Below are 20,931 nucleotides of genomic sequence, written 5' to 3' on the forward strand. Positions count from 1 at the left end.
TAGAAAAATAAATTAGGAATAAAGATATGGATTAGGTGGGAGTGACCTCGACTGAAGGCAAGATACGAAAAACAAGATTGAGATGGTTCAAGTTGGATGTGTGAAAAAATAGTTTTGGATGGTTTCAAGAGAGGTAGAGGTAGACTCAAGAATTATTGGGAAGAGGTGATTAAACATGACATGACACAATTTCAATTTACTGAGAACATAACTTAGATAAGAGGTAGTCGAAAATACGGATTAGGGTGAAAGATTATTAGTATGTAGTATGTTAGTAGTATAGTAATACTCATTCTTGCACTTCAATTATCGTATTATTTTGTCGTGGTGACGTTTTCTCCCCCAACATGCTTTGACATGCTCTTTATATTATTTTGTCTTACTTTCTCTACTTGTGCTAATTTTTTCGGAAATAATTTCTTCATCTCCCAAGTAAGACTAAGCTTTACATACACTTTATTCTTCTCATACTCTATTTATAAAATTATATTATGTATGTTGTTGTAAAGTTAGTTTCAAAACAAAGTTTTCTTAACAAAACTTAAATTTTGTGAACTAGAGAGCTTTCACCAATATTGTGATTGTTTGCAAAAATTTTAAATATATGAAAATAAATCAACCACAAGCAAAATCTGAAGAAACCAAAATATTTTATTGGTAAATTAATGTGGGTACAATTTTGTCATATCTTGATCTCTTTATAAATATCCCATCCGATGAATTTGTGGAACATTCAAAATGTATTTTGAAGAGAATACTATATAATATTTCATTCGTCCAACAATAGTTGTCCATTATACTATTTTGGGATGTCCAACAATACTTGTCCATTGAAGGAGTTTAAGCTTCAAGAGATGGTGGGAGGTAGTGACTTCAAAAATGGAGAAGAAGAAGAAGAGAAAATAAAATAAAAAATAGCTACGTTGAGCCTTTCACGCTCTATTGTTGAGTGTATCACACTCACTTTGACATGTCAGGAAAAAGTGTCAAAATGACACAACAGGACCCTACATGAGGTGTCTAAAATGAACTTTGTTCAGTTAAAGTGTCTAAGTGAAATTTAGTGTCAACTTTAGGGGGTTATCGATGGATTTGACTTTAAGAAATCAATGGACAAAGTTAAACTTAGTTCCTAATTTACCCTTAACATTAATTACAATAACTTTTCCTATTACATTTTTCAAGACATTGTATTTATTATATTCAAAGGGTGATATAGTAAAATTACCCTTTTATTTATAGTTTCTTAAGGGATGTGCCAAGTCAATAGTGGACAACTATTGTTGGATAGAGAGTACCTTTTACATAGGCATGAGTTAGGGTTTAAAGTAAAGTAGTCTTCAAGAACCGTAACTGAAATAGAACTCCTCTGGTAGAGGCCTCCAAATTTTTGATATCTACAATGATGTTTCAAAATATTAAAACTCATATTTACAAATAGTGATAACCAGGGGCAGAGCCAGCCTTCAGTTAGGGGGTTTATCCGAACCCCCTTCGGGGACATATTACTATTAATATATGGTTAAAATTATTTTTTATGTATATTTAGTAAATGTCGAACCTCCCTGAATTAGTTCGTGTGTTTAATTCAAATTTTGAACACCCTTATTAAAAATCCTAGCTCCACCACTAATGATAACAGACAATTACTTGCAAATATTGAAATTAAAATATCTACAAATAATGAAATACTAGTAAGTTTGTAGGTTATTTAAATATTTTTCAGTTTTATGTTCTTTATAAGCAAAAGTTTATTTTTACACGTAACAAATTTAAAAAGAATAATTTTTTATTTATTTTTATGAAATTGGAGGAGTAATTTTTTTTCCTATTATATAAAGCCGGGGACTATTTTGGCATATCCAAAAAGCTTCCAAAATAGTTAGTGACCCTCAGATCTTTACGCTTTGTTATTTGTTTTTTACTTTTTCTAATCAGATCGATCTCTACTTCTCGGCTCCACCCACCGGGGCTCGGCCGGACGATTTTCCTTCGACGGCGCCGGAAAACAGGCTACCAGAAACAGACATTGTCGTGCTGTGTAGATTTGGAACAAACGCTGTTGGCAGTTGAGGAAAGGAGAGCAAATCAAAGCGAATTGCGAAGGTGGAGAAGGCAAACGAGGGAGAAGGAGGAGGATTAGGCAAGGGAGGAAGAGATGAAGGGTGGCATACTTCCGGCGAAGAGGCGATGGAAAGGTTTGGTAATTGCGGTGTTGGGTCTCGTTTTACTTTCATTACTCGTGCCTCTGGTGTTTCTGCTTGGCCTCCATAACGGGTTTCACTCTTCGGGTAATAGTAATGAACCCTGGTTCTTCGCTTGTTGAATGCTAAAAACTTTTGTTCATTGCAATTTGGATCCATGATTGTTGTTTCTAACCTGCTCTCTTCTAATGCAAATCTGTAGTGCAATTAGGCAATCTCTATTATTTTTGGGCAAATTTCAAGTTTAAATCCTTTTTTCCATATGTGGTAGGAAGAACATTCAAGTTTAGCCATCCAGACAATAGCATTTTTAGTAACTTTGATTGGTTTCCCAGATCAAAGAAAGGTTCCTGATCCTCCTCGGCCCTGCTGAAAAGAGAACACCAATATGTATAAAGAGAAAAGAAGAAGAGAGATAACAAAATGTCATTATGGATAGGAAGAAGACATATCTTCATGAAGCTTTTTAGTTCTAGCCATTTTTTTAGAAGGATTTGCTTTAACTTGATCTGGCATTTACTTTTTGCAGGATATACAACACCACAACACAGTTCAGCTTCAGTAAGTAACCTGCAGCATTTTAATGATATTGCTATTTAGTAATTACTTATTGATCTAATAACTGGGGAACTCCTGATGGAATCAGGTGGGACTTAGAATCTATGGTCGACATGGTACTCCTAAGATTGAGAATCAGTCGGAGGTAATTTCTTCTCTATAATCAACCTCATGAGCTGCCTTATCATTGGTCATTTTGAAATTTTTAGCCAGTAGAAGAAGTGGACTACCTTAATTCCCGATGCTAGGTCTCTAACTAGGCAACATATTTTTGTTCATTGTTGCATTTTGTGTGTACACAGAGAAAAAGGTGATCATGACTTTTCTAACAGTCATCCGGTATCTTGTTGCAGGATGATGAATCAACACATGTAGATGACCTAATGCAAAGATTGGAACCAACTTTTCCCAAGGTTCTTTTTTTCAATTTTTTTTCTGATTATGTTTGTTAAGAGTTTTAGTTTTGCAATTTGAATGGACTGTTACTTACTGGGTGAATTGCTATAATGGATGTTTTACCTTGAAAATGCCCATACACATACGTAAAACTTACTAGTTGGGCTATTCTGGAAAGTTCTCCTTAAAATTGATTTTAACGGTTAGCAGAACTTGTGATGTGTGTTATTACAACCTTTCATATTGTTAATGGTGTGCCCTTGCTTTCCTTTTCAAATTAAATTCATCCTCATATTTGTTGGTCTTATTGGCTGCTATTTTTTCTATGAACAAAATTTGTTGTTGCAAATAAAAAGTATTTAGGCTTGGAAAACTCTCTGTGATGTATGACTGAAGATCAAGCTGAGAAAGATAGGATAGTAGATGTATTGAAGCATAAGAAGCAATATTCAAATCTCAAATCATGATTTTCCAATATCCGTTGTTACCTCAATTGATAAAGTAATTTTAATGGTCATATGAACAAAATGCTGTAATCATTAACTTAGTGAATAAGAAGGATGGTTTTATGAGTATGTGACTGACTACTGAAAGTTGAATAAGGTGATGATCAAGAAGGTTTAGGATCTATACATATAGGACTGCAGACTGCTTGATTTGTGCTAATCCTTGTTTGTTAAACTACTTGAGATATGCTATTAAACCTTTCAACAGATGCATGCCATTTTTTTTCTTATTTCTCCCATTTTCTCAATATTATAACACTGATAATTAACTTAATTTTCAGACATTCAATGATAACTAATAACAAAACTTCATATGTTGTCAATTAGTTGTACTTAACATGGCAACTGTAACTATCATACTAATGCAAATGCAACTTCCATGATTTAAGAAAGTGGTCCTGCCACTATTTCTTTCCTTTTCCATTCCATATAGTTTGCTGTTTGCATGTAGGACTAGATCTAGAGCTAATATTGAATCAAGTAGCAACCACATTCCATTTGTCATTCCATGGTAAGAACTGATGATTAAAACTTGTGTGGTTTTGTCTAGTTTATAGTCGTTCCAGCACAAGTTAAAGACTAGTAATTATATATTTGTATCTGAAAAATGCATTGAGTAAAAAGTTCATGTTTGAGAGGATGCACCTAACTGCTCCTTGAAATACACAATTTTGCTGAAATCTCCATGGTACTTCCTAGGGAACCTAAAAGTATTCGCTACTAGTGTTGTGTCTTTCAGTTTTAGGTGTAATTGGATGTATTTGTTGGAATATGAATGGAACAAAAAGAAGACAAGGATAAGTTGAGGGGAAAGAAAGATATGTCATGTCACATCTTGGTTGGAGAAAAAAGATTTTGAAAGGACTGAAAATAATATGTCTCATTTGGAGAACAAGATTTTTTCCACCATTCACCTAACCAATCAACTTGCTGATGACCCGAGAGAGTTAATGCAATAACTTTTCATGTTATGAGTCTCCATATAGCATATATTGATATCTTTTGTCATGAATCTTCTATTGGAATATCATTTTATTGATTGAAGCTTGTTTGATTTGAAGACATCCGCTTTTCTTTTTTCTCTATGAAGAGATTTGAAGATGCCCCTCTTATTCCCTTTGATGCGGGGCACATATAGGAAGTGTCCAACCTTTTATTTCACTTGGAGCTAATTTTAAAGCAAAGCTTCTCAATATCACTCTTTTAGTACTACTTGACCCCTTGTATGAGCCGAAGATATTTTAATCTTCCAATTACCAGTTTTATCAAAAGCAAAAAGCACAAAAAAACTCCTAAGGTCTGTTGGTGCCTTTTTTTTTTTTTTTTTTTTTTTTTTTTTATGACAAGGGAAACCCGCAACCGCTACCCTTTGGGTGCGCACAGGGTAAAACCCCCGCTCCTATACAATAGCTCGCAAACCACATAGGAAAGGTAACCCGCACTAGGTAAGCCCGGTGTGACGAGCTCGACCCAGAAGGCAAACCCCTTGCTTTCGCTGGCAAGGGGTTTCAAACTTGAGACCTCCAACATGGAAGTCCCAAGCCCAAACCACTGGGCCACCCCGAAGGGTTGGTCTGTTGGTGCCTTAAGCGCAAATAAAGTGTGGGCTTTAATGAAAAAAAGGTGCAAAAGGAGAAAAAAATACAAATATATATTATTAGTCAAATTATAAGCAGTAATGACAAATACATGAAAAAGGAAATTGAATTTTTTTACAATAAAATGTAATATCAATTGCTTCATGTTGCCTCTTCAGAAGAGGCTCATTGGCAAGGGAAAGCATGCCCTTGATGATGACACTGAAGCGCACATCAAGTGAGGTGAAACGCTCAACACGTTTTGAGTCTCGCTTCAGGGCTTAAGCACCTTTGACAACCCAGCTAATTACTGTCGGATATGGTTAGTGTCTGAAATCTTTGGGTCCTAGATGTTGGCAGTTTAAATGATAGATCATGAGCATACATGTAAAGACGATAGATGTACAAATTTAATGTTTCATAATGATGGCCCCCAAGGCCTAGCTCGAGTGACAAAAGGTGGAGGATTTGTGGCTTAGATCGCAGGTTCAAGCCCCACACCATGCAAAACGAAAGCCGGTATTTTAAGTGGAGAAGGGTAGATGGGCGGGTCCATTATCCACCGAGTTTAGAAGACTGTGATTGGTCCAAAGGGTGGATCACAGATGGATTTCTCGGTTATCAAAAAAAAAAGTTTCATAATGACGTGATTTTGAACAATGTAGAGGCTCCTTTCTATCTCAATGTTCCCCTTTAGTTTGTTTTTTCTCCTTAATAAATGTTGAAATTTTCAAGTAGTACCTGAAAATTTCAGACATGCAAGCTTTCCCTACATTTACATTCCCTTGTTCCACCATTGACATCAATCCTGATACCTTCAAATTTTAAGTCACGGGCAATGGAGTATTCTTGTCATTTCATGAACATATGAAAAGTAACACCACTAGGATCTTTTATTTGGTTCTACTTAGTTTCATTGTCTCTTGTTGTGCGGATTTTGTGCCCAGTGTATTGCAACAATAGTCTATATTATAGGAAACCTATTTCCAGTTACCTGTCTATCTGTTTTAACACTTCTCTAGAATGATTTCAAAGGTAACATTTCTGTATGTAATTTTCAATCGGGATAAAAGATACTCTAAAAGTTTCTTTTTGGCTTGACTGTTGTGATAATTCATTTACATATTTTGAACTTTGAAATACTAGGCTATAATTTACCTTATAGAGTTGAAACTACTTCACAAGCAATTTAAGACAATAAGACATAAGATAAGCAATTATGGAGGAATCAGGAATGAGAGGTTGCCAATGTGCTTATTATAGTAGCAAATAATGGAAAACTTAAAAGTATAATGTTACAACCAATTCAGGCAACCATGCAAGTGAATGCTCTAGATTTATTGATGCTTTGTGTGGATAGATATTATGAGTTTTAGTATCCTCTCGTTGAACTTGCATGTGATTTACCTATATAACACAATTGTGGACTCATGCATAGGTACTAATCTAACTAAGAAGCATGCAGTTTCACATGAATAGACATTTGTAACACTATCATTTTCGTCAATCAGCATTCAGCAGTAGCTCGTTTGGGTCTTCTTACTCTAATTAGTTTGCTGTAGATGTTTGATCTTGTTTATCACCCATTTTGCTTTCTTATTCTACTTTTTTGATGACAAGGGAAACCCGCAGCCGCTACCCTTTGGGTGCGCACAGGGTAAAACCCCCGCTCCTATGCAATAGCTCGCAAACCACATAGGAGAGGTAACCCGCACTAGGCAAGCCCAGTGCGACGAGCTCGACCCAGAAGGCAAACCCCTTGCTTTTGCTGGCAAGGGATTTCGAACTTGAGACCTCCAACATGGAAGTCCCAAGCCCAAACCACTGGGCCACCCCGAAGGGTCTTTCTTATTCTACTTCATGATACCAATTCTTCACTTAGAAGTTCTAAAGTACCACACCCAAGGGTGTGGCATAGTGGTCAATGAAGTGGGTTAAGAACCATGAGATCTCAAGCTCGAAATCTAGCAGAGACAAAAATACTATGTGATTTTTTCCCATCTGTCTTGGTGTCTTGGCCTTGGTGGACTGAGTTATATCTGGTACCTAACTCTAGTACTTGTTGTTGGTTAGAGGTGGTTGATATCCAGTGGAATTAGTCGAGGTACACCGCAAGCTGCCTAGACACCACGGTTATGAAAAAAATAAAAGATACTGATTTGACCATACTATCAGATGAGGAAGGAGAAAAAGAAGATGAGTTTTATGCTTTATAAAAAAAGAAGAGAGAGAATGAAGCTTGATGTTAAAAATATCTATTATTGAGAAGCTTGAGACATGTGGACTACATTAGTTGTTCAATGTTCAAACTTCTGTTGCCTGTCTCAATAATTTTAGCTTCTTTTTGAAAGAAAACTGACATTATTGAGACACGCAAAGGTAGTTTGAACATTGAACAATTAAGTTAGTCCACATGTCTCAAGCTTGTCAATAATTTCGGGCTTTCTTTTGTCATTTGTGTTTTTGATCTTGGAAGAAATCACATCTTACAGTTAAAATGGGTATAGGATACGTCCTCCAAAGTTTCAGTCTGTACTTCACATATAAGTTATTTGACTGATTTTTCTTCACCATTTTCTCAGGATTTTGGGGAAAATATTGTTGTCGGTAAAGCGGAGAACAAGACTGCTGGTAGGATATTCCAACTTAATTCTCTAAAGAGGAACATGTCTCTCACTTTATAATGAGTAACTATGTCTATGCATGCTACATATTCAAACAATTTTTGTCAATAGAAATAGACAAATTCCTATGAATATGCACATTCACGTAGCAATTACGGTGTGTTTGATATCACCAAAAATACTTCCCAGTTTTCCCATGTTTGGTTGGTAAAATTTTTGGAAAACAAGTTCCTTAAAAAATGAGGAAAATGACTTTCCTAGTGTAAATAGAGTTGACAAGTTCCATAAGTGGCATTCCACATTAATTGTCTCTTCTCCACCCTCCAACACACTCCACCTCCAACCCACCCATAGCTCTCGCTCCCACCATCCCCACATTCCTACCCTTCACTACCACCCCCATAGTGCTTGCCGATCATATAAAATGTGTTTAGGACAATACATTCTTCTTACTCGGCAAACACCAAAAATAAATAAGAAATTCATTTATCTTCCATGGAGAACATTTTCTTTCATACTAAACACACCCTTGGATGTTAAGCTTTCTCTTTTTATATGATCCTGTCTCTTCCCTTTTTAGTGGATGGAGCTAATAATTTTAGAGATTTGCTCAGACTAAAAACAAACACATGTAATTTTGGAACAGAGGAAATAGTTGATTAGTTTTGCATCAACCATGATTAACTAATCGTTAGATCTATTTAGATTTTTAAGCTATTCCTCTTTGCAATATTGTTTTTCCAGGATTTCCTTTGTTGGATGGATTGCCCAAAGAGCGCTTAGGAGTAAATGTATGTAGATCTGCAACCTTATGTTTTTACATGTTCTCATCACAAAAATGAATTTTTACACGTTTTTTAATTCTTTTTGTCTCCATCTGATACAAAATAAGATTAACCTTTGATATGTGTAACAGAGCACAGGTGTTGGCGACTTAACAAAAAAAAGACAGAGCACAGGTGTTGGTGACTTGGCAACAACAAAGCAGAGCACAGGTGTTGGTGACTTGGCAAAAGCAAAGCAGAGCACTGGTGTTGGTGACTTGGAAAAAACAAAGCAGAGCACAGATGTTGGTGACTTGGGAAAAACAAAGCAGAGCACAGGTGTTGGTGACTTGGCAAAAGCAAAGCAGAGCACAGGTGTTGGTGACTTGGCACAAACAAAGCAGAGCACAGGTGTTGGTGACTTGGGAAAAAAAAAGCAGAGCACCGATGTTGGTTCTACGCCTGGTGCCACTGAGAATATCAGAGACATTGATGAGGGTGAGAAATTATGTGAGCTAAAATTTGGGAGCTACTGTTTATGGCGTCGCAATCATAAGGAAAAAGTGAATGATTTCACTGTTAGAAAGATGAAAGACTTGTTGTATGTGGCTCGGGCATATTATCCTAGCATCGCGAAGCTTCCGGCTCTTGACAAGCTGTCGCATGAAATGAAGCAAAACATTCAAGACTTTGAGCGGGTGCTTAGTGTAACTACGGTGGACAAAGATCTTCCTCCTCTGTATGTACAAATAGATTCCTTGCAACTATGCAACAAAACAAATGTTTGGACTCAGTCTTATTTTTTAAATGATCATGTAATGTCAAAATGTTTAATCTTATCTTTTTGTGATTAAGATTGTGAAATGTGTGTAGCTTTTATATGTTTTGGAAAGAGTCTTTGACCTCTGTTGTTGGTTAGTGCTGTCTAGATGTTATGCCTTCATGCAATTTAGACTTAACTTCAGCTCAACTCAAATAGACCAGGAGTGAATGTTTGATACTAGATGCAGAGTTCAACATTCCTCAGTATCCACTTCTCAGGCTTGATTGTCTCCTTTCCATCTTCTCCCATCTCTCTCCCTCTCTGTTATTCTCTTCCTTTAGTGATGCTAATAGAAGTATAGAGGTAACATACGAAGATCCCTAACATTCACCTCTTTGAATCAAATTACTTTTAGCCTGGCCTAGCTCGAACTCCAGTAGTTGAGCTTCGCTTTTAATCTGCCTTCTAGTCTAATTACTTTTGTTGCATTTGTTTGTTAGCTTTAATCAGGCATAGAAGTATCTCAACTACTTGTTTCTTGTCTTTTACTTGTTCCTTTGCCTGTAGCTAGAAGAAATTTGTAATTGCATCTTTTCATTATATTCCGTAAACCTTTTACGGAAAAATTCATGCTTTTGCTTGTTCACCAGGATTGATCAGAAGCTACCTAAGATGGAAGCTGTAATTGCTCAAGCAAAGGCATGCCGCGTAGATTGCAGTAATGTAGACAAGAAATTCAGACAACTAGTAGATCTTACTGAAGATGAGGCTACTTTCCATATGAGACAGAGTGCCTTCCTCTACCAACTAGCAGTTCAAACCATGCCCAAGAGTCATCATTGCCTGTCAATGCGATTAACTGTAGAGTATTTTAGAGGCCCTCCTCCTGATATTGATCAGTCATTGGCAGAGAGACATTTGAATCCAGATCTGCACCACTTCATTATATTCTCCAGCAATGTGCTAGCATCGTCTGCTGTAATTAACTCCACCGTAACACATGCAAAAGTATGGTTTGTATATTCTCTCTTCAATTGCAATTTTTTTCTGCTGTTAACGCTTAATCAGTTTTTCTGATCGTGTTTTCTTCTATATGCAGGAAAGTGAGAATCAAGTATTTCATGTGGTAACAGATAGACAGAATTACTTTGCCATGAAGCTATGGTTCTCGAGAAATAAGTATATGGAGGCCACAGTTGAGGTGTTGAATATTGAAGATCATAAGCTGGAAAATAATAAGGCATCAACGTCAATTCATCTTTCCCTACCTGAAGAATATCGTGTCTCCTTCCACAAGGTTGATGGACCGCCAACAACAGAATACCTATCTGTTTTTTCGCATTCCCATTATCTTCTTCCTGAGATATTCCCTAGTTTGAAGAAAGTCGTTGTCTTGGATGATGACATTATTGTGCAAAGAGACCTGTCAGTCTTATGGGGCATCAATATGGACGGGAAAGTGAATGGTGCAGTTCAGTGCTGCTCAGTTAGACTGATTCAACTGCAGAAACTTTTTGCTGACAAGAGATTGGATGAAACATCTTGTGCTTGGATGTCTGGATTAAATGTTATTGATCTAGTGAGGTGGAGGGAACAAGATATTTCTGGAAGATACCTGAAGTTGGTAACAGAGGTCAGTGACACTATCTTTTGACATACATTTGTTGTTTTCAACAACTTTTGCCTGCAAGATGTAAGGCAAAGGCTAGTAAAATATTTCCTTCTTTATTTTCATCTGTTGAGGCTAATACGGTTTGAAAATTAGCTTGTCATTGTTCTATTGCTCTATGTCTACTTTGAAATAATACCACAACATGACAAATCATTTTTTTGTAAGTAAAAGTGATTTCTATTGTACTTGCCCAAAAATGATCAACAATTTGTTACTTTCTAGAGTGCTTCTCCATATTTTTAAGTTTTGGTTGATTCCCTCACACAATGTAGTCTGGACTCTTAGTAAATTCATGTCCACAATCCCATTGACAATCATAATTTCTAATATATCCACTCTAGGGTGTGCCTGTAGCTTACACTAGGTGATTAAGGATACCTAAAAGGGTCATGTTTGCCCTTGTACTCTCAGAAAAAGATTATATTTACCCTCCTCATACTTTTTTGACATATTTGCCCTTACCATCTAACTTTGGGCACATATTTACCCTTGAATTGTTAACTCTCATGCCCCCACCTTATGATCTTACTTGGCGCTATGTGGCACCTCAGTGGTTATATTTTTATCCCAATTAAAATTTTCTCCCAGTATATTTCTTCTACCCGACCCAACTAATCCAATAAACTTATTTCCTAATATATATACACAGTTAACTTTTCCTCTTTCTATCGGCAAAGTCAAGTTATCCTTTGACTTAGCTGGAAAATCCAATAATTACAGAAGAGATTCTTTGAAACCAGAAAAATAAAAATTGACTTTTAATAACAAGTTCTAGTCAAAAAAATCGGGTTTAATTCACAAAAATGACTTCTTAAACCACCAAATAGGATAATTGCTCTACATATGCAACTTCACTAACAACCCAAATCAAATTTTAAAAAAAAACTTTTTTTTTAAAAAGTCAACTTTGATAGCTCAATAAAAGAACAAATTGCATTGTAGCTTCACAGGAACCAAAAAAGGGGAAAGCTTGAAGCTTTAGGGAATGCCAAACCAATAGCCATTCAAAAAAATTCCATAGAGCTTCTTATGCTAATTATATGATCTTTAGAAGGAAACGGGACATAATTGCAGGACTTTAAAGTTAAAGAACAAAACATTTTTTTAAAGTTTTTCCCATAATTTATCCAAGCCAAAACAACATACTTGCTTCATGACCCCTAAAAAAAACTACATCAAATACAAAAACCTACTAGTTCTTTAAAGATTTTTTCCCATAATCTATCCTAGTCAAAACAATATCTTTCTTCATGAATCCAAAACAAACTTTTTTTAAAAAAAGGAAGCTACATCAAATACAAAAAAACTACTAGATTTTTTTTGGGGCTCTTGAAGAGGTATATTGTTTGGCTTGGATAAATTATGAGAAAAATCTAGTAGAGGTGAGTTTTTTATTTCATCCAATAAGAAAATGACCCATAATAAATATTTAAAAAAACAAAAGAAAGAAAGGGTTGTTAGTTTCAAGGGTATACATGAGCCAAAAAGGTGAATGAAAGGGTATTTTTAGACCAAAAAGATGGGTAGAAGGGTATTTTTAGACCTTTTCCTATGTTTCAGGGGTAATGATGTGGAGTATCAAGGGATCAACAACCCTAAAAAAAGAATGTTGTGAAAAGGGTGATCAAGAAGTGCAAGTGCCTCGCCTCAGGGATTGCACTAAAAACAAATATGCTATGGTTAGGGAACAAATGGTCAAAATATATCGGGTAACCGTTAAGTAGGGTTGTCTTCAATAAAAGAAATTAAGTTGGTGCAAAGCCTAACGCTTTAAATATATGGAGATAGGACTTTGTCTGGCAATTGATATGGACTGCCCAACATACAATCACTTTGTTATGAGCTTGTGGATGTGTGTCAAAGATGGGGATAGCAAGAGACTTATCACTTAAGGGGGCGTTTGGTACAAAGATTGAGAACGCAACTAAAGATTAGTAAGGCAAGGTTTAGTTTTATCAAGTGTTTGGTTCATTGTTTCCCACCTCATCTTGTGTTTGGATTAAAACTTTATAAAAAGCTTCTTTCCAATTACACCCTTGTATTATCATGTAATTGGGTCAAGGTAGATGATTGTTGAACAATATTATTTTTATGACCTTCTAACTAGCTAGGAGAAGAACAATTTTGTTGTCATGTTTGCTATTTTTTCACTTGAATTTGAGGATAAATAATTGTCATCTAATAAACTGATCACTCATAAAATGTCAATTTTCTACTTTAAAAAGATAAACCATCTACTTTTAAAACCGAAAAGACTGTAAATAATAGTAAAATTGAGTAAACCATCTACATTTACACATAAAAATTGCAAGTTGTAGTTTTAACATGTATGCAATTTTATAAATTGTTCAAAATACAAATAATTAGAAATTTACACAACATATATATATGTGTGTGTGTGTGTGTATATATATATATATATATATCTTTTAGTAAATGTTAAACAACTCACATTTCAAATATTGTATTGATTTCTATTGGATTTATTTAGTAACAAACACCTCTCTCTAAATAATTTGTGAGCTAATTTTTTTAAATAAATTTACTAGTACGAATATAAAACATAAAATCAAGAAAATAAACAAAATGATTAAAATGATTTGAGGGATAATTTTGTCTTTCCAATCTCAAAAAAAAAATGTTTGTCTTTACATAACTGATCCCATGGTATTAAATCATATGTATTACTAATACCTCCAAATGGAAGGTATTAGTAATACATCCTCTAATACCATGTAGGGTGTATAGCTAATCCATAGATTAGTTATACATAGGCCCAAATTCTTACCAAACATAGTACTAAATAATATCATACATAATACATAGACTATTTCTCCTAATACTTCCTACCAAACGACCCCCAAGTGTTATAAGGTTTATGAAAGAAGGTAGTCCCGCAACAATTCCTGGGAGGTGGAGGTTGTAGCAAATAACTTTTATTGGATCTTTTGGTAATATGCGATATCATTGATGTTACACTTATGGAGGCAAACTTGACTTGAAGAAATAAGAGGTACACTTTGTGGATAGACAAGATCTTGATCTCTCATGACTAGGAATAAAAGTTTCAACTTATTGCTACATGCATTGCCGAGACTAGTCATTGATCATTTCACACTACTATTGGATAGTAACTATATCAATGCCTAAAATTAAACCTAGTAAATTGATCACAAGAGACCTGCAAAAAGGAAACCTTTTTAATATGGACAACCCAACTACACACAATAAGATGATCAACACAACAAAAATCCATATTTAGCAAAACAGGAGATGATTAACATATGAAACCCTTTAGGGTGGCCTGATGGTTTGGGCTTAGAACTTCCATGTTGGAGGTCTCAAGTTCGAAAGCCCTTGCCAGTGAAAGCAAGGGGCTTACCTTCTGGGTTGAGCTCGTTGTACCGGGCTTGCCTTGTGCGGGTTACCTCTCTTGTGTGGTTTGCGAGCTATTGCATATGAGCAGGGGTTTTACCCTGTGCGCACCCAAAGTGTAGCGGCTGCGAGTTTACCTTGTCACAAAAATAACATATGAAATATGCAACCACATACATATTAACAATATGATATGATCAACATAAAAAACTCAACTACACAATGAGATAACTCAACAATATCAAGAAATCCAACTATATAACTACTTAGAAACATGAGATTCTCATGATTAACATCTAAAGAGCTCAACTACATAACTATTAATCAATAAGAGATGATCAAGATCAACATATATATATTTGATAACTCTGGTGTTCGAACCAGCTTGCACAGACCGCGACTTACTACACATGATACCTCCCACCTCCCATCAGTAACATGTATTGGGTAACTCTGACTAGAATAGATGAAGGCTAGAACAAATGGGAACAAATCAAGATGAACATATCAAAAAGTCCAACTGCCTATCCTAGAGATTCAATTGCAATCATCCCTCAACTCTACCTGCAATATAGATAATTCAAAGATCAAAGAACCTAACTTTGATTGATGGAAATGAACCAGCTTAACAAAGTGCCTGTTTGGATTGACTTATTTTAGGTGCTTTTAAGCTAAAATAGCTTTTAAGCAGTTTTGAAGTGTTTGGGTAAAGTTAGAAAATGCTTATAAGCACTTATTTTTAAGTCAAAATAACAAAATAAGCCAAAAGCCATAAGTTAGAAATCCTAACTTATGGCTTTTGGCTTATAAGTCATAAGCCAAAAGCCAATCCAAAAAGGCCCTAAAACTGCACATACATGCCAGTCCAAGTTTAACAAAGTTTGAAAAACCCAACTAAAGTTCCAAAATTTCAGCTGAAAAGGACTATTTTAACTATAATAGAGATGATCCAAGGATTAAAATCCAAACTTTGATTGAATAATGCCAAACAACTCACAACTCACAACCCAAAAACCAGAAAGAGAGATCTGTTAAAACTTAAAACCCAGAAATTTCTATAAACAACTTCAACAACCCAGAAAGTTAAAGGCATCTAATCAACCCAAAAACTAAGGAAAAATAAATAAATAGCAATACGACTCAACCAGCAAGATGAAATTAAACTAAAAAGTGAAAATCACAGAGCTAAGGAAGAAATTATTTAAAACTGAAAAACAGAGGAAAGAATTAACCTTCAAAAAGGCTATGCTTAAGACAATTGAGGGCATCATATGGATGACATACACATGAGATCATCCTAGTCATACATATCTCATTTCTTGAGATGGATTTTCTCCCTCACAACATACTTCAATCCCATAATGTCTGGCTACACAACATATACTTCATTGGGTATCAGTTTTATTTGAGAGACAAGACTATAGTAAGTGCTCACTTAGTTTACGGGACAACATTCTCAACATTGTACTTATCTCAAATATGAACACGAAACACGAGTTGGCATTACACACAGTGCCATGCCAGCAGGCTGGCCTAGCCATTCGATACAACCAGTGGCAAATGTAGTACAACATAGGATGTGTAGAAGGACGTACGCCATGAGTTCGAGTCCTGCTGGTGGACCACACCTAATATTTAATTGGAGAAGGGTAGAGTGCGACCCCATTAATCATGAGTTTTAAAATTGGAAAAAAATTATTTTTCGATTATAAGGAAAAAGAAATGAGCAAAAATCGAACAAACTTTAGATGACTTGCGTTGAATTTGAATGAAGCTTGAAATCAGAAATATATTTGGGTAAAGTTGTTTTCACAAGCCAAACTGTGACCGATGAACCAAAGTAACACAAGAATTATTTCCTTAAGCTTCAGAGAGGTATTGAATATTGAATTATACCCATTGTTGGTAATATGTTGACTTTTAATATGAATGTTATTGTCAAAAATATAGGAAAAGAATATTATTGAATTGTTGTTGTGTCCACATTATTACATTGAGACCCTATTTATAGACCCTAGAATACAATCCTTTACCAAGTAGGATACTATTTAGTATTCCTATTTCTATTTCTATTTCTATTCCTATTCTAATAGGATTGTATAAACCTATTCCTATTCTTATAGGATTGTATAAACATATTCCTATTCTAATAGGATTGTATAAACCTATTCATATTCTAACACTCCCCCTCAAGCTAGTGCATACAATTCATGTACCTAGCTTGTTACAAATGTAATTAACACGAGGACCGATGAGGGGCTTGGTGAGATATCTGCAAGTTGATCACTCGACTTCACAAAATTGACAATAAATTTCAATGTGCTTGATCTTCTCATGAAATACTGAATTTGATGCATAATGCCGATAAAACACAGAGTGATAAAATTACAGTGTTGGAACTTCCCAAACCAAGCTTGCAAAGACTGTTTCAGACCATAGAGTGACTTACGTAATCAACATACAAGGCTACTAAACTCCCCCTGAGCAACAAAATTAGGTGGTTGCTCCATATAGACTTCTTCACAATGCAGCGAACATTGTAAGTGCTCAAAATCTAGTATAAAGTACATGGTTCATGTTGGAATCAATAGACAGTCGATATTAAACAAGTCACCGAAAAAACTGGCCAGAACATGCTCATATGCCGGAGTATTAGATTTGATGGCTAAAAGTAGTCACAATCTAAGAAATAAAATTATATGGGTAGGGTCAGAATGATGTCACAACCCAACTAGAAAATAGAAATAATATAGGATAGTTCGAATTGATGGAACGACCCTATTGAAAAAGAGAAATAATATGGGTAGGGTTGGAATGATGGCACAACCCTACGCAAATCAGATTTGAGGAGTCACCGGAAAGACGAATGGAACTATGCAAATCAAATCTGAGAAGTCACTGAAAAGACACATGATGCTATGCAACTCAGATATGAGAAAATAGTTCGGAAAAATCCACGGTACTACACAAATTAAATATGAAAAGTAGTCCGGATAGATGCACGGTGCTACGCAAATTAGATATGCAAAAAAAAAGGTAGTCACCGGAAGGATGTCACGATGCTACAAAATTATATATGAAAAAGTAGTCACTGGAATGATGACACAGTGCTACACAAAAAAGTAGACACCAGAATGATGGCACGGTGCTACAAAAATTAAATATGAAAAAGTAGTCACCGGAATGATGGCACGGTGCTACACAAATTAGATATAAGAAAGTAGTCACCGGAATGATGGCACAGTGCTACACAAATTAGATATAAGAAAGTAGTCACTAGAATGATGCATGGTGACCCAACTTTTGCTAACATAATCATTGGCCAGACGGGCAGCATATATGGGTGCCACCCGCCGGCAGCGGAAGCTCTTTGATTTTCTATCAAGATCGTAGAGGCTCTGATACCATGTGAGAAATATAGGAAAAGAATATTATTGAATTGTTGTTGTGTCTACATTATTACATTGAGACCCTATTTATAGACCCTAGAATACAATCCTTTACCAAGTAGGATACTATTTAGTATTCCTATTTCTATTTCTATTCCTATTCTAATAGGATTGTATAAACCTATTCCTATTCTTATAGGATTGTATAAACCTATTCCTATTCTAATAGGATTGTATAAACCTATTCATATTCTAACAGTTATAAACGTTTTTTTTTCCTTCAATATGAATGGTGAATAATAGTATACCCAATACAAAAGGGGACAAAGAAAAAGGTCATTTGCATGCGCTAGGAGACTGAAACAGAAAAGATGGAAAACTACTATTTGTGTTCATTATTGCTCTCTCAATACAAATATTCAAGATTGTTTCATGTTGCTTCTTGTATGTGGGTTTCTACCTGCCTAAATAATGTAGTGATGTCCTTTGATCCCCCGTTCATTTTATTTTGGAGTAGTTTTTTGATAGTCAGGGCTTAACGCGCCACAAAATATGAGAAGCATAAAAAGGTGGAAAGTTACTTAACACATTCTTTATTGTTCTCTCTATGTAAATATTAGGATTGTTTTTTGTTGGCATGTGAGCTGCTACCAACCTAGATAAAGACGTCCCATGTTTTGGGCCTCCGTTTCTTTTCATTTTGGTGTGGATTTTTCAAGTCCGTGGGTTAACCCTTCTGAGCCCCACAAACTATGGGCCATCAAAGTCTACTGCAAGTTAACGTAACCCATTGAGCATTTGTTTTACACACTCAACTTTTATGGTTAAGGAGTAGGGCTGTGGGGGGTTTTGGGTGGGGGGAGTTCTTGGGTAGTGGGACTATGCTAGGTAATTTTATCTATGTAAATACAAATGACTCACGGACAAGATTCTTGGTGTGGAGTCTCATGTTAGATTGTTTTAATGGACTAATACATTTTTCTTGTCTCCATTAATCTATGTGCTATTTTTATATTGACTTACACTGTCACCTTTTTAATTAACTTGCAGATGAATTCAGAAGAGGCTGTTGCATTGCGTGCAAGCTTGCTTACTTTTCAGGGTGAGCTTTATGCTCTTGATGATAAGTGGGTATTATCAGGACTGGGTTATAACTACGGAGTTGATATTGAAACTGTGAAAAATGCGAGAGTACTGCATTATAATGGTAACATGAAACCTTGGCTTGAGTTGGGCATCCGCGATTATACAGTTTCCTGGCGGAAGTTCCTAAACCAGGAAAATCAGTTTTTAAGTGATTGCAATATTAACTAGTACAGTATGGGCTAATACCTGCATTTGCTGCTGAAGTTTCATGAAGGTATGGGTGACAAAGTTTGCACAAGTTTCCTGTTTGTGATCTTGTGTAGAACTGTATCTGAGGTAGGGGGACTGAGTATAATTTGGTGTGTATATCTCTATTGTTTGGTTAATGAAGGAAATTTGTTTAACCTCAAGGCAATGCTAGAATGATGCATAATACTTGTCAATGATGGATTGGTAGTAAGGCATGGACAACTTTTCCTGGGTTAGGCATACACCTTCATCGGCTATTTTTTGTTGGAGCTGTTAGCGTATGAGGAGATTGCCCGAAACTATCTCTGAAGAGCTGGATATCAACTTTGCCTCCTATGAATCTTGTATACATGCATACCTTGGGTTAAATATAGTTCTACTGAAATCAGGTGACGACTACTTGGACCCTTGCTTCACCTGTGATGACCATCTTGGATCCGCTGTGATGTGTGATATTGCCATTGACACGTTCAGTGAATTCTTCCTTGTAGAATTGGGTCTTTTTGAAATACATTCTTTTTTAGCATTGATCAGGCATCTCATTGTTTTTAACCTTTGCACTAGCTACTGGAGAACTGCCGTTGCTGCTAAAATATATTCAGTGTTAAACATAATACAATATTGTTTACCTTATAATTTTCCTTTTGACAAACAGGTTGACGTTTGTGGTTTTGCGATTAATAGTTTTAAGTTATATGCACTAATCATCTATCAGGTTATCTATAAAGGTAATTACAGATAAATCTCATTGTTAACTATTGTAACTAACATCCAATCACCAAGTTAAAAGTACATTGATTATGCTTTGTTAAGTTCAGGTACTTATGATGCTTGTAGCTGTAGCCTACTGTTTGCCTTATAGGTAAATTGAGTCATAAAAGATAGGTTGAACTGGATTTATGTTCTTTTTTTCTTCTTCTGTCCTCGAGTTTTCCTGGCCGTGCTTGTGGAAGATAAAAGATACCTTGTAGAATTATTTCTGGGCAATACTCTACAATAGATCACTTGGTTCATCCAATTAATAATTGTACTATTACTCAGAAAAATAAAAGCTCACGGAACAGGCTTATCACCAATTCTTGACTTGGTTCCATGCACCTAATAATTGTAATACTCCATTATTACTAACTCGAGTCCGAAACCTAATTAAGCCACAAAAAGATAAAAGTGACCAAAATAAGCCACTATTCTAGTAAGTAACTAAAATAGGCTTAGTGAAAGAAAAAGTTATATTTTATGTAATATTCCAAATGTTTTCCGTTAGTCTCATAATGTGTATATTTTAATAAATAACGGAACTAGTTTTTACACTTTGTAAAGTGTAAGTTTTTCTTACACTTTGTAAAGTGGAAGTTTTTCTTACACTTTGTAAAGTGGAAGAAAAAAACATGGTTTACAAAGAGGAATATTTTTCAAGCATTGTTATAGGAGAACGTTGTTGACTAGTCTTAGGCTCCTTCCTAACATAGATTTCAAGTATTGTTAACTTGATTTGATCTATGTAGTCATTTTGAACCCTCAAAAAGTCGATCAAAGATTCGTCATTATAGATAATCCACTCTCCAAAATTTACTTGTCCTTGTGATAAAAATAAAGTGGGGTATTTTTCGACTATAATCAAATTATAATCATTACTATTTATACCCATTCTTTTATAAATTGATGAAAGAAATTTGTGATATCGGGCATTAATTTAATATTTTGCATTGTATTTGGGATGACATTTATAATAAACGGTATTTCCGTCATGTATAATTTTGTCATCCCA

The 20,931-nt window shown here is 35.4% G+C and overlaps 1 protein-coding gene across 25 annotated transcripts; it reads left to right on the top strand.

Annotated features, from left to right (window-relative positions):
- The first annotated feature begins 1,874 nt into the window (after positions 1–1,874).
- On the top strand, positions 1,875–19,815 carry LOC125866376 (probable galacturonosyltransferase 7). Of its 25 annotated transcripts, none has more exons than XM_049546755.1 (12): positions 1,875–2,291; positions 2,734–2,765; positions 2,851–2,907; positions 3,116–3,175; positions 7,824–7,872; positions 8,610–8,656; positions 8,782–8,896; positions 8,933–9,004; positions 9,041–9,368; positions 10,043–10,400; positions 10,492–11,025; positions 18,879–19,815. In XM_049546755.1, exons 1-12 carry the CDS (start codon positions 2,159–2,161, stop codon positions 19,140–19,142), a joined length of 2,049 nt encoding a protein of 682 aa, XP_049402712.1. In that variant the 5' UTR covers positions 1,875–2,158; the 3' UTR covers positions 19,143–19,815. The 25 variants fall into 25 exon arrangements, with proteins under 25 accessions (XP_049402712.1, XP_049402718.1, XP_049402719.1 ...); XM_049546761.1 differs by having other exon boundaries at positions 8,969–9,004; XM_049546762.1 differs by having other exon boundaries at positions 8,782–8,860.
- The last annotated feature ends 1,116 nt before the right edge of the window (positions 19,816–20,931 follow it).

The sequence above is a fragment of the Solanum stenotomum genome, chromosome 5, assembly GCF_019186545.1.
Source record: "Solanum stenotomum isolate F172 chromosome 5, ASM1918654v1, whole genome shotgun sequence".
Taxonomy (NCBI): Eukaryota; Viridiplantae; Streptophyta; class Magnoliopsida; order Solanales; family Solanaceae; genus Solanum; species Solanum stenotomum.